At 38.7% G+C, this 14083-nt stretch overlaps 1 protein-coding gene across 4 annotated transcripts; it reads left to right on the forward strand.

Annotated features, from left to right (window-relative positions):
• Window positions 1–1933: 1933 nt before the first annotated feature.
• Window positions 1934–6577, forward strand: LOC137820128 (Leucine-rich repeat protein kinase family protein). 4 transcript variants are annotated; one of them, XM_068623967.2, is made up of 4 exons: window positions 1934–2432; window positions 2570–3893; window positions 3966–4062; window positions 4835–6577. In XM_068623967.2, the coding sequence occupies exons 2-4, from the start codon at window positions 2576–2578 to the stop codon at window positions 6282–6284; spliced, it is 2865 nt and encodes a 954-aa protein (XP_068480068.1). In that variant the 5' UTR covers window positions 1934–2432; window positions 2570–2575; the 3' UTR covers window positions 6285–6577. The 4 variants fall into 4 exon arrangements, with proteins under 4 accessions (XP_068480068.1, XP_068480066.1, XP_068480067.1 ...); XM_068623968.2 differs by having other exon boundaries at window positions 1970–2097; XM_068623965.2 differs by having other exon boundaries at window positions 2570–4062.
• The last annotated feature ends 7506 nt before the right edge of the window (window positions 6578–14083 follow it).

The raw sequence follows: 14083 nt of genomic DNA on the forward strand, positions 1-14083 counted from the left end.
TAGATACCAATTTAGAAACTATTTAACAATAATAGAAACTAATTTAGAAACCAATTTTTTTTTAGTTTCTAAAATAGTCTTTATTTTAGTTCCTATTATAAGTAATTATTTTGGTATCTAAAAATTGGTTTCTATTTTATGATTTTCCTGAGGTGAGCAGTGTTGTAAAGTTTAGTGTAATTCTTAAGATATACTTTTATTTATCTCTTTTCTTTGTCATTCTCACCAATGTTTCCATATTTTTTTAAAGAAATAGTAACATATTTGACATATGTACAATAAACAACCCATGACTAACATGATCTTTATCTTTAGTGCGATGGTCAAATTAAACACTACTTTAGCAATGTTGGAGGAAATTTAGGGAGAAGTCTGATAAATGTGAATCTGAGTTGCTACTGTAGTTGCCGGGTGAGAAAGAGCAACAAAAGACTGTGCTTGCTAAATGAAATTTAAGAAAGCATGAAAAGATCTGTCCCTCTTAGATTTCTGCGCACTCTTACATCCACTGCTCCACACCATTCATCCCCCACCACCTTCTCTCTTTTCTTTAATTGCACCACCAACCATTGCCACCTACTTCTCTTTATTGCCTTTCTTTTTCCTTCTTCTCTACCCAACTAACTTTCACTTTCACTTCACACTGCTTATAAATGCCCTTCTTCTTTCCCCATATTACTCCTTCACTCACATGCCATCCACAACACCACACACAAATACAACTTTTCTGACATATGGTGTGTGCATGTCAGCTTATATCTCTAATTAGTTAAAGAGGACTTTTCTCATGAACTGAAAATCTCGTTTTCCGTTAAGAGATACCTTAAATCATGGTAAAGTTCAATCTACTCAACCCAAGGAAAACCCTATTGTTCCACTACTTAACCAGGATTCTTTAGCTTCTTTACATTTTCCTCTTTCATTTATGTTAGTCTTTCAATTTTGTCGTGGTAGTTGAAGACCCTAAGGTTGAATTTTGTCATTTAGCACTACCTATCCACTCTAAACATTTAGTAATAAGCTATTATTAATATATAGCATGTCCCATAGGGTTTTACCAGCTCATGTTCATTCCTTTAGAATATGAAATAACACGACATTAAACTCTGCTCATTAGTTTAGAAAGGGATTGAAGAGATAGAATTGAGTAGATAGAGAACCAAACATTTCTTTCATTAGGCAAGAAAAATCCAGAATATTACCCAGTTAAACTTTAACAGTGGTCAAAGTGGGAAAATGTTGAATGAAAACATTTAATTTGAGTTGATGCAATAACAATGTGCTTTCTCATAAAAATAAGTAAAGAAAGTTTCAAAAAACTGTGCAAAAAGCATAACACGCTACTGTGTTTTGTGAACAAAAACTATTGTTTTTAAGATTTAAGAAACCAAAAAATTACATCGAGACAAGCAGAATATATCTGTAAGCACGCCACATTATTTTTATTTTTCTCAACCTTGAAAAATTAAGTAGTGAGATTACCTATATACAACAGAAAGCAAGAAATGGTTATATTACATTACGTTTGTAAAAAAAAAAAACAGTATATAGTGATGCAATCACGTGTAGCGTTTTTTCAGATGATAACTGAAGAAAGATTTTTGTCAATAACATTATCAATATTCCTTTCTGCGCAGAAAGGTGTAAAGGAAAAAACAACTTAATATCTCTGTTTTCCACCAACAATTTCTAATTCTAAAAGGAAATCATAGCCAAGTGACATCTTAACATTTTTAATTAAGAAAAAATAAAATAAAAGAGAAAGCTGCAAAGGAAAGGGCAGTGTCGGAAAATGGAAAGCCAGGTCAGCCTCCAGGTCAAAAGCATAATAGAGCATGATGACATGGCAAACACATAGGACCAGAACCTCGGCATGGTATGCCACCTGGCCTTGTCGTAATTTATTTTCCTATCTACCAACCGGGACCCTTTTGCCGTTAATAAAAACTGAATATTACTCCTTCTGTGTGTAGAACCAGAGAGAGACACTACAGAGAGAGAGAGAGAGAGAGAAAAGAGAGAGACTGAGAGACGTTACCTTGACGCCGGCGAGGAACTTCCGTTCACACTCGTCGGAAAATCTATTTTCCGTTTCTGGTTCGTTACTCTTCAGCTGAACTCCATATACTCCGTTCCCGCATTTCACTGTTTCTGGATCGAGTCTTCTACAACACTCTCGCAGCTGATTTTTTCATATGTTCTGCTTTGTTTCACTTTGAAGCTCCCCCAGAGGAAAAAAGTGCTTTACTTGCGAAGTGGGGTTTAGGATTCACCTTCAGTGACCGTTTCTTATTTCAGTTAAACTTTTTTTTGGTTATTCGATGCGTTTCTTTGAATTCCATTAGTCACGAATGCCACTGCGGCGTTGTGTTCCGCACTATTCTTTTTTTCTCCCACACTCTCAAATCTAGCCGTTACTGAAATAAAAAAAGGTTGTTTTTCATTTTTTTTGGTTTTGGTTAGAGCTTAATCTGAAGTTGAGTTTTGGGTTTTGCTTGTCTTATCCAAATTCGGAGGCTTTGATCCTCTTTACTTGCTTTACCTAACTCAATTTCACATGGGTTTTTAGGGTAAAATGCGAGCGTTATTTTCGAACATGAAAGGTTTTCTTTTACTTGTGTGGTTGTTGGAGGTGGTTTGTGTGGCGGTGGCGGCGGTGAACCCCTCTCTGAACGATGACGTTTTGGGGCTGATTGTGTTCAAGGCTGACATACGAGATCCGAAGGGCAAGCTTGCGTCTTGGAGCGAGGACGATGAGAGTGCGTGTGGAGCTGGTTGGGTTGGGGTGAAGTGCAACCCTAGATCCAACAGAGTGGTGGAGATTAACCTTGATGGGTTTTCTCTCTCTGGGAGAATAGGTCGAGGGTTGCAAAGGTTGCAGTTTCTAAGGAAGCTTTCTCTGGCGAACAACAACCTCACTGGGGGGATAAACTCCAACATTGCTCGAATAGATAGTCTTAGGGTCATCGACTTGAGTGGCAATAGTCTCTCAGGGCAGGTGTCCGATGATGTTTTCCGACAATGTGGGTCTCTCAGGGCTGTTTCCTTGGCTAGGAACAGGTTTTCTGGGTCCATTCCTTCTGCTTTGGGGGCGTGTTCTGCTCTTGCTGCTATAGACCTTTCTAATAACCAGTTTTCTGGTTCTGTCCCCTCCGGGGTTTGGTCTTTGAGTGCTCTTAGGTCCTTGGATTTGTCTGATAACTTGTTGGAGGGAGAGATTCCTAAGGGGGTTGAGGCCATGAAGAATTTAAGGAGTGTTAGCTTGGCCAGGAATCGTTTAACTGGGAATGTTCCTGGTGGGTTTGGGAGCTGTTCGCTTTTGAGGTCCATTGATTTGGGGGATAATTCATTTTCTGGGAGTATTCCTGGTGATTTCAAGGAACTTGCATTGTGTGGTTACCTTAGTTTGCGAGGGAATGCTTTTTCTGGAGAGCTTCCTGAGTGGATTGGGGAGATGAGAGGTCTTGAAACGTTGGACCTTTCAAACAATGGGCTTACTGGTCAGGTTCCAAACTCTGTTGGAAATCTTCAGTCATTGAAGATGTTGAATTTTTCTGGGAATAGTTTCGGTGGTAGTCTTCCTGAGTCTATGGCTAATTGTACGAAACTTTTGGTGTTGGATGCCAGCCGGAATTCGATGTCCGGGGGGCTTCCATTGTGGATTTTCAAGTCAGATTTGGACAAGGTTTTGTTGTCGGAAAATGGCGCAAGTGGTAGCAAGAAAAGCCCTTTGATTTCCTTGGCTGAAGTTGCAGTTCAGAGTCTTCAAGTTTTGGATTTGTCTCACAATGCATTTTCTGGTGAAATCACATCTGCTGTTGGAGGTTTAAGCAGCTTGCATGTTTTGAATTTAGCAAATAACTCTCTTATAGGTCCTATACCAGCTGCAATTGGTGAGTTGAAAACATGTTCTAGTCTTGATTTGAGCTATAATAATCTAAATGGAACTATACCTTGGCAAATAGGAGGAGCTGTGTCCTTGAAAGAACTGGTACTGAAAAAGAACTTCCTAATTGGGAAAATTCCAATGTCAATTGAGAACTGCACTTTGCTAACTACTCTGTAAGTTCCTATTCCCTGTCCCATCTTTCATTTCGGCTTTTCATACATGCGCTTGTATTTACAGTAGGTATATAAGTGTTGCTCTCATAATTTTCATCAGACGGATAACTTTTCTGCATGCTGTATATTTGGTGAAAGGTGCTTATCTCACTTTAATACACTCTTTAATGCATATAAACTAAAAAGCCAGCCTGTTTGTTCATTGTTCATATGCACATGATGGAATTTTTCTTTGCTTATTATCATTTATTTATTCTATGTTGTATTGAAATGTGTCTTTTATCATAATACTGAAAGTCTTGGCCTCGATTTAATCTGGCATGGAGTTTTGGTATTTTTGGCTTAATCTCGATCAATTCAGTAGTTTTGGAGCTGCAACAACTTGGTTAAGTTCATCTGTACTTCTAAACTTTTATATGCCCACCCTGCAAAATAGTAAAGGCACAAAGGTTGAAGAAATTATGTCAATAATTCATATTTGGGGAATGGATGGTGACGGTGACAGTGACATGAATGACTTATTATATTTTTTCTCGGAACATAACTATCTGTTACTAATGTGTGGCTTTAAAGATAATAGCACTGCACTTTCATGCATTGTTGTTTTTTTCTTAATTATAATAGGAGCTATTATGTAGGTTTTGTAGTCCTGAGTTAAATTTTTAAAAATCATACAGTAAGATGAGATCCAACTGCTCCTTTTTTTATTGTTCTGATTTCCCTGGTTCTGCTTTGTTTTCTTTACCCCTTTCTCTTTTGGTACGTTCTGTAGGAGCCTATCCCAGAACTGGCTGAGTGGCCCTATACCTGCAGCAGTTGCAAAACTTACCAACCTGCAAACTGTGGACTTATCTTACAACAACCTTACTGGAAACCTTCCTAAGCAACTGGCCAACCTTGCCAATCTTCTTGCATTCAATTTATCTCACAACAACCTTCAGGGTGAACTGCCGGCTGGTGGTTTTTTCAACACCATTTCACCCACCTCTGTTTCTGGCAATCCATCACTTTGTGGAGCTGCAGTAAACAAATCATGCCCTGCTGTCCTCCCAAAGCCTATTGTTCTAAATCCCAACACTTCTACTGACGCAAGCCCGGGTGCATTGCCTCAAAATTTGGGTCACAAAAGAATCATTCTCAGCATTTCGGCACTCATTGCCATTGGTGCAGCTGCTGTCATTGTAATTGGTGTTATTAGCATCACCGTTCTCAATCTCCGTGTTCGGTCCTCCACATCACGAGATGCAGGTGCCCTCACATTTTCTGCAGGAGATGAATTCAGCCGTTCCCCTACTACAGATGCCAACTCTGGCAAGCTTGTGATGTTTTCTGGTGAGCCAGATTTCAGTTCTGGTGCGCATGCTTTGCTGAATAAGGACTGTGAGCTTGGGCGTGGAGGATTTGGTGCAGTGTACCAAACGGTTCTTAGAGATGGGCATTCAGTTGCAATAAAGAAGCTCACTGTATCAAGCCTTGTGAAGTCTCAAGAAGATTTTGAAAGAGAAGTAAAAAAGTTGGGAAAAATCAGACACCAAAACCTGGTGGAACTTGAGGGTTATTATTGGACTCCATCGCTGCAGCTTCTTATATACGAGTACGTCTCCGGTGGCAGTCTGTATAAGCATCTCCATGAAGGATCTGGTGGAAACTTCCTCTCATGGAATGAGAGATTTAATGTGATTCTGGGAACGGCCAAGGCCTTGGCACACTTGCACCAGTCCAACATTATTCACTATAACATAAAGTCAACCAATGTCCTTCTTGACAGTTATGGTGAAGCAAAGATAGGGGACTTTGGCCTAGCAAGGCTGTTACCAATGCTTGACCGATATGTGTTGAGCAGCAAAATTCAGAGTGCACTGGGATACATGGCACCGGAGTTTGCGTGCAAAACAGTGAAAATCACTGAGAAGTGTGATGTATATGGGTTTGGGATCCTGGTTTTGGAGATAGTAACAGGGAAGAGGCCAGTTGAATACATGGAGGATGATGTGGTGGTACTTTGTGACATGGTGAGAGGCGCTTTGGAAGAAGGTAGAGTGGAGGAATGCATTGATGAGAGGCTTGAAGGGAAATTCCCAGCAGAAGAAGCCATTCCTGTAATGAAGTTAGGCTTAATATGTACTTCTCAAGTGCCATCTAACAGGCCTGACATGGGAGAGGTAGTTAACATATTGGAGCTCATAAGATGTCCCTCTGAAGGACAAGAAGAATTGGGATGAATTAACTTTGCCGTTTTCTTTACTAGTAGGATAGACAATGGGTTGTCCGGGGAAGAAGAATCCGGTTTTATTTATTCAAGAGAGAGAGAAATGATTTCTTGCAAAATGTTTACCTTTTCCATTGTAATTTTTCCTTGTTAGTCTTTAGTTGTTTGTTTTAAGATTTCTCTTTGTTATGCTACTACACCTAGGATGCCGGATTCCTTTTCACCGGGTTCCGTTTTGGACCCCCCTCAAAATTGTTCCTCAATTACTCATCTTTCATATTCTACTTTCTTTATTTTGGTGTCGCATTTAATTCTTCAGACAGCTTGCGCTTTTCCATGTCTAGGAATTATCATATCTATTTTGTTCCTACGCTTTTGGCTTGTGCAAACACCGCATGCTCTACCTTACATTCACTGTATCGTTTTTTTTTTATTTCTCTTCTGGAGGGAAATGTAGGAAAAAAGTTAATCGCATCTAATAATTTGAGTTATTATAGTGTGTGTTGTTTTGGTTCAAGTTGTGTATAAATGAATTTAACAGGTTAACTTGCCAGAGAGAAATATGTTATTATGGGAGATAAAAATGAAACCAACACTTTATTTATTGTCTCTAGTTTCACATTGCTCTTGCCCTGATAGAATGATGTGGTTGTTGGGCTAAAATGAATTTTAGATTCCCGTAAGGTAGTGAAATTTAGACCCAAATTCAACCTCACAAATTGAGATTAAATATTTGGAAGTGGTCTCACAGTAATTTAATAGTAGTCTATATTAAGTGAAACGATAAATCTAATAAATTTTATTATGATAAATTTTGATATCATATTTAGACTTAATTCAATCTAATCAAATGGGTTAAAGAATGTGAGATTTATCCTCTTTTATATAATTTAAATTAGTCTAATCTATACTCAATGCCGAGATCATAGATCATGAAAATCTAAGAGACCTAATGGATGATATGATATACTTAAATTTCGATTATAATTGATTAGAAAACGAGTTTAAATTTAATTCATCTTTAAAAATTAGCTGTAAAGGAAGATTATCATTACTTATATATTGACTTATCTTAATCGATTTGACATTTGCTAAGATATACGTTCCTATTTATAATAAAATATTGAATAAAATAAAGTGTAAAATTAGAAGTTGAGAAGTGGTGCATAGAGCCTCGGTTGTTCCTAGATTCTTTGCACCCATTTTGAAGAAAATGTTTATTTGAAATGTAGTGAGGATGATATAATGGAATGCCAGCATTGCATATAATGGAATGGGGAGAAAAAAAAAGATGACAGGGGAAAAAAAGAGAGAGCACGCCCGACCTAAAGATGAGGACGAAATAGTAAATCTCTGTACTGGATTATACAATATTACCAGATATGATGCTGTCGGAATAGAAGCTCTCTTTTCGGTGCTATATTGCTTCCCATGTTCTTTGCTTTTTCTTTTTTCCATTTACTTACTTCCTACCTCTTCTATTCTAGCTACCTTTTCATAATTATATATATTTCAACCTGCAACTTACTTTATTTACTCACACAATATGAATTCTACTTCATTGCATAATTTAGTATCTGATGGACTTTATCAACTGCCAATGTGAATAAATTATTATAAAATATGTTATTAGAATAAAATAATGAAAATATTCTGTAAATCAAAATGTTCAAGATAACAGGAAATTTTTAAAACTTATTTATGACCAATATTTATATTCTTTTCGTATATATGCTCTGGTTGGTAGCAGAGAGACTTCGGGAAAATGAAAACATGGAAGCTCTTTTTTAAGAAAGAATGAAAATAGGAGGAAAGCTGAAAAAAAGGGTCAAATAATAAATTTGATGGATGTTTGGTTTGAAGGAAGTGAGAAAAATAACAATAAAAACTATTGATTATAATGAAAGTAATTTTTGAAGTCGTGTTTCATTATAAAAATGATTTTCATCTCTTGTTGTTACACTTTGTTCTTAATGCAACTTCATTTGGTCGAGCTTTTTACCAAAACTTAAACCTCCAAGATCAAGGACTTTTTCTTGAAAAACATTGATCATTGATTCACTTTTCACTTCTCTGCCAATCCTTTGCTATTGATTGGTTATTGTGAATTCGAAATTCTTATTGACTTTATTTACACTTATTTCTTCCACCTTATTTATCACATTTTTTAAGTTAAAAAAACATATTTACACAATTAGCTCATATTCTAACCCATTCATTCATTCTTTCCCTCAAAACTAAAAAGGAAAAGAAGGATTTTAGGTGTAGGCTAAGCATGTGCACATATGGGAAGTAGTAAATGAGTTGTCCCTATTCTCCTAATGCATATAGATATAAATTACCACAAACGTTGTTGGGCCCAAAGGAACCTAAATGCATTGGTTTTCTCATCGTCAACGAATACCCACATCACATGAACCATTCATCTCATTTATTTCACTCTTACCACATTGATGTCTCAAGGGCTCATGTGACATAACTCTATAGGAATCAAGAGTTAAAATTTAACTCATTTTTACTAAATTAATTTGTAAAGTAAAGTTTCTCTTTACTTACACATTCGGGAAAAGAGGCACTAAACAACTCCGAGTAGTGCTGAAAACCTTTTTTTCTTTCTTTCTCGGAATCAAGTAATTTATGTTGGATACTAATATATTAACACTTTCAACACTAAAAATATACACTTCACATCTTAATAAATTAATATTTTATTATTAATTTTACAAAATTATATATTATTGTAAACAATGTCAAAAGTATTTTTTTAGTGTTCATAGTGTCAATCAAACTTTTCTTGGATTTGACTGTAATTCTCTATGACAATGGCTTATGCAGTAGGTTTTTTGAATACGAAAAAGAGAGGGACTATAATGTTCTAGGTTCATCATATGTATTTTTTTTATCATCCAAGACATTTTCAATTGGTGGAGACATAACAAGTTTCAGCTCCAAAACACATGGACTACCTTAATGTGATACATGGTTGTTTAGTAAAAATCTTGTATTGTTACATGTAAGTTGTCTGGTAGAGGAGTGAAGATTTAGCATTTTTAAGTAAACAAAATATGTCTAAGTGAATTGATCCCTGTTTGTTGTTGTCTTGGATGTAAATACTACAACTAGAAACTTGCATAAACCAGGATCTGTAGCCAAAATTGTTAACAATATATTTCTTCTCATTCCTTTTATACTCTTTTTATTATTTGGTAAACCTTTTTATTCATTAAGTAACTTGCAGCTATTCTTTGTTGACAAACTAAAATTAAATTTTATGTAACAATAATATTACAAAAAGAGGAAAAAATTCTCTAACACCATATAAGAACAATTTTGGAAATTTCAATTGGAAAACTTTAAACATATACATTTAAAAAGTAAAATTAAAGAAAAATTTGTTTGACTTTTACTTGAATATATAACTGATCCAGCCGGTTGACTAAACACAAGAATGTTGCCTCGTCAGGATCTATACTCACCAGCTTCAACGTTACGTGTACTTCAAGTCTCCGTTCCAAATTTCCTCAGATGAGAACCTGAAATTACAGAATAGCGCCACTGCGGTCGGTGCACTCCTACGGTCAAGTCAACAGCAGGAACACCAAAAACTCAGAGAAACTGGATTCTGTGGAACCGTGCTCAAGTGCTCTCTCTTAGAAAATGAATCGTAATCAAGAATCCCCTTTCAAATTCTGTTAAGTTTAGTTTTTATACCTATGCATTTTCTCTCTCCAAACAGTTACACTTTTGGACACGTGTCTCGTATCCAACTCTCCACGTGTCATCATCTGGGCTAAAGTAACTCAATCGTCATTTCTATGTATCTCGTTACGCGACTAAGTTACCCATACAAGGAGTAACCTAGCACGTAACGCACTCTGGAATGCACACCTGACAAGGCTAGTACCAGAATGCAACAGAGTACACCACCTCTGTGGTACCGCCTGTTGCAAGTGCCACCTTCTTCACTGACACGCCATGCATGTTCTAGCTAAGGAAACCTCACTATCAATGAATGTCCATTCTGGGAAACCCTATCACCGATGAGCAAGCTGCTTCCTCTAACTCACTTCTCATGCTGGGACATGATCACCTTGTATCTTAACCTCTATGTTCCGTGCTGATGTTTACACGCATGTACCTCCTAACAGCTTTAATTAAGTTTACTGAAACATCCGACAATGTGCTTCTTACGACGACCCCTGACCACTTGATCTTCTATTCAAACACGACGATGATATGAAACTCTTAAAACCCTCGCGCCACTTCACTGTTTCATTACCCTCTTCTTTACTCATTGCGTTCAAAATATTCTTGTGAACCCTTCATCTCCCTCAATCATCGCCTTTCTCAAAGCACTTCCGATCATCAAAAGGTAACGTTTTTATTTCTCCCACTGACACTTACTGTATTTTAATCGGTTTGCATCATCCATTAACTGTTCTGAAGCATACGTTGTGGGTTGCTCTGTTTTTCTGTATTTAGGTTCTCTATTACGTTTTCTCTCTGCGAGCCCCCCTTGTTCATGTTGTTTTCTTCTTTTCAATCAAATCATTTTGTTTATAAACCTTCATCTCTTCCCTTTTTACCTTCTTTGCAGCTCTTCCAATGGCTCGTACAAGAAACATCCCAAACCCACCTTTGTCTTCCCGAAACCTTCCACCAAAGACTCGCAGAGTCAATCCTTCACAAAACCCTTCCTCCTCTCGCAATCCACCGAGGGATTCCACTATCCCTTCAAATCAAGCTGAGAGACCCGCACCTTCTCAACCCAACCAACCACAACCAACTCCACCACAAACTGAAGAACCTGTGAAACCCCTTTATGACTACAAAAAACTATATCCTCTGGCCACCTCAGCTTTGCTGAGTGAAACTTCCTCCATTAACACATAATCCTTCGTTTTGCGTCTAAAGAGAGGCGATAAGGCTCACCTTTCGTTTAGCAAAGAACATGACGACAAAGTCACCGTTCACCCCTGCTTTCCTGGACAACCCGTATGCACCGATGGCCAAGGGAGCAACGGTGGACCATTTTTTTTCGTTTATACTACCGTCTTCAAGAAGGTCAAACTTCGCCTTCCCCTCACCCGCTTTGAAAGAGAGCTCCTAACTGAACTGGACATAGCCCCTGCCTAATTACACCCCAACAGTTGGGCGTTCATTAGGGCCTATCAAATCATGTGCGCACATTTGGGACATCCAGCTTCCGTTGATGTCTTCCTGTTCCTGTTCGAGGCTAAAAACCTAGGTGATCGACTATGGGTTAGCCTCAGTGGGATTGCAGGGAGGTTCATCCTCTCCATCTTCCAACAGTCCTACAAAGATTGGAAAGGGAAATTCGTTCGTGTTTGCCATAACGATCAAGACCCCACCCTCCTCGACGGATTTCCCTTGTATTGGGTGAATAAGGGAAAGAAAGAATCTAAAGACAACTTTAGAAGGGCAAGGAGTCTAGAGAAGATGGGGGACCTCGATAAAGACTTGTGCAACTTCTGGAAAGGAGTCGCTTCTTCCAACATCACTCTGCCCACCTCCTCCATAATTACCTTTGAATTCCATGAAGATAAACTAGACTTCCATATTGGTTTGTTTTCCCCTCTTCTCCAAATTCCCTTTTCCCTGTGTCCCAAATCATTCTATCTTTTATCGCCATTGTTTGTGTTATTCTGGTTTGCACTCAGTCTTCACTAGCTAACTCATGCGTTTGTTCTTACTTGCTTTTCTGCATACTATCAACTGTCAAAATTCTCTGTGCTAGTTCGTAAATCTTGTTCCTCTTATGCAGATAGGATGTTGGGAAAAGAATAGATGGCCAGACAGCGGTCCATTTCCAAACTACACAACTTGGCGGCGGGCTCCCAAACTGTTCCCAACTCCGTTGCAGAAACTGCTGCAGCACGTGGCAAATCTCCGACAGTTGGCCCAGCTCCCCCTGCCCTTGAACAAAGAGAGCTGCCATTAATAAATACCAAAAGAAAAACTGCTAGGGTGATCTCTGATGAGGAAGAGGATGATAGCCCTCAAGAAGAATCGACTTTTAAAAGGAAAAGAGCAATTGCTGTTGAACCATCTGCGAATGAAGGCGTCACCCTCGACTACACAGAAAACCCCCCAAGCGCCTCCACACCATTTGGATCTGCTGACGACGCTTTTCCTTCAAATGCCTCCGCTGCTGGGAATTCTCAAGTGCAACTTGCTGATACCCAAACATCCCCTCAACCTGCAGCTGAGCAACCTTCCTCACCACCACACCTTGAAACTGCTCTTACCATCCAACCTGATGAAGGTGGTGGTGGTGAGAATCAACCAACTCCTCCTCCTCCAGCTCGAACGCTTCTAGCTCCTCTCCAAGAAGCTCTGAAGTCCTTCACTTCACACTTCAATGCCATAGCTGTTGAAAATTTAGAGAAACGCCTTTCCCAAGTTGTTGGTGAAGCTCTGAAGGACTCCTTGAGCAAGTATGAAATCGACAACCGCCTTTATCAGGAAAAGGCAAACACCGCGAGAACTCAAGCCGACAAGCTTAGACGTGACATAACGATGCAAGGGTTAGAGTTCTCGCGAGTAGAAAATGCCCTCAACGCTGAGCTTCGAAGTTTGCGCGAAGATAATGCTGATCTGCGCCAAAGGTTGGACGCCAAGCTCCAAGAAGCTGTTGAGTTAGAGAATGGGCTTGTTTCTTTGAAGGTCAAAACATCTGAGCTGGAGAAGGCCCACGAAACCGACAAGGCTGAGATGGTTACACTAAAGGAAAGATCAGCTGAGAGAGAAAACCTTCTAGGACAAGTCAAAACAGAACGGGATCAAAAATCTGAAGAACTGAGCAAAACTACCATGGAGCTTTGCCCAAGTGCATGAAGAGAACAATGAGCTCAAGAAGAAGATCGACGAACTTGAACTCAATACCGCCTATGTTCTCACCTCAGGCTTTGGGGCCGCTCTGGAGCAGTTTGCTTGTGAATTTCCCAATCTCGACCTCTCTAAATTCTCTGTGTACAATGAAGTGGTGGATGGCAAGATCGCTCATTCGACTTAACTGCTTTCATCCGCCACTTCAACCTTATTATCTCGAAAAATCTTATATTGAACTTTTTGATTTATCTGTAATAACTCTCATCTTGTATAAACTACTTTTGTATACGCGACATCACCTGTTCATGGTAATTCAATCTATCTTAGCTTTGTATATCTTTACCTTTGTCTGTTGTGCAATTATCCAATGTAACTAGCTGAATTTGCTTAACCAATATAACTTAGCACAAACTGACACTTAATTTTCTGAAAATCAACTTATCCTGAATAAACTGTTAACTTATAGCAATAATATTTAATGTAAAATCTCTTGTTGGGCAGTAGGTGCAAGTCAATCTAGTATTTTAGATACCGTTGTTCGATCTGTCAAGTGAAATGGGTATTTCTATGTCATCGCCCAAAACTCTGCTGATCTGGTTCTTGCCGTGTAATCCTCTTGCCATCTCAATCTCAAAGCCACAGGCTTTCGGCAATGTCATTTTTCTTTTAACTGGAAATGCGTCTTCTATGGAGCTACCTCATAACTTTGAGTGGTCATCTTTACTCATCTGGGAGGAGAGCTGCCTTGCAGATCTCTCTCTACCTCCCTGAGCTTTCAATCTTTTACTACCATCCACTTATCTAAGAAAGGGAGGTGCCTTTTATGGATTCCCCCTCTACCTTCCCTGAGTCTTTAGCCTGAAATAACTTGATCATTGCTCCGGATAGTGAGGTGTTCACTGCGAACCTACCTCAGCCACCCTTTAACCTCTTCCACCCTTCACACCGCACCTAAACTCG

The sequence above is a fragment of the Phaseolus vulgaris genome, chromosome 9 (assembly GCF_051622355.1).
Source record: "Phaseolus vulgaris cultivar YP4 chromosome 9, ASM5162235v1, whole genome shotgun sequence".
Taxonomy (NCBI): Eukaryota; Viridiplantae; Streptophyta; class Magnoliopsida; order Fabales; family Fabaceae; genus Phaseolus; species Phaseolus vulgaris.

Bases quoted from the DNA above. Each gene is read 5' to 3' on its own strand.
- LOC137820128 (XM_068623965.2), top strand. From the start codon at position 2,576: ATGCGAGCGTTATTTTCGAACATGAAAGGTTTTCTTTTACTTGTGTGG. The intron at 4,063-4,834 runs GTAAGTTCCTAT...TACGTTCTGTAG, and splicing joins TGCACTTTGCTAACTACTCT to GAGCCTATCCCAGAACTGGC.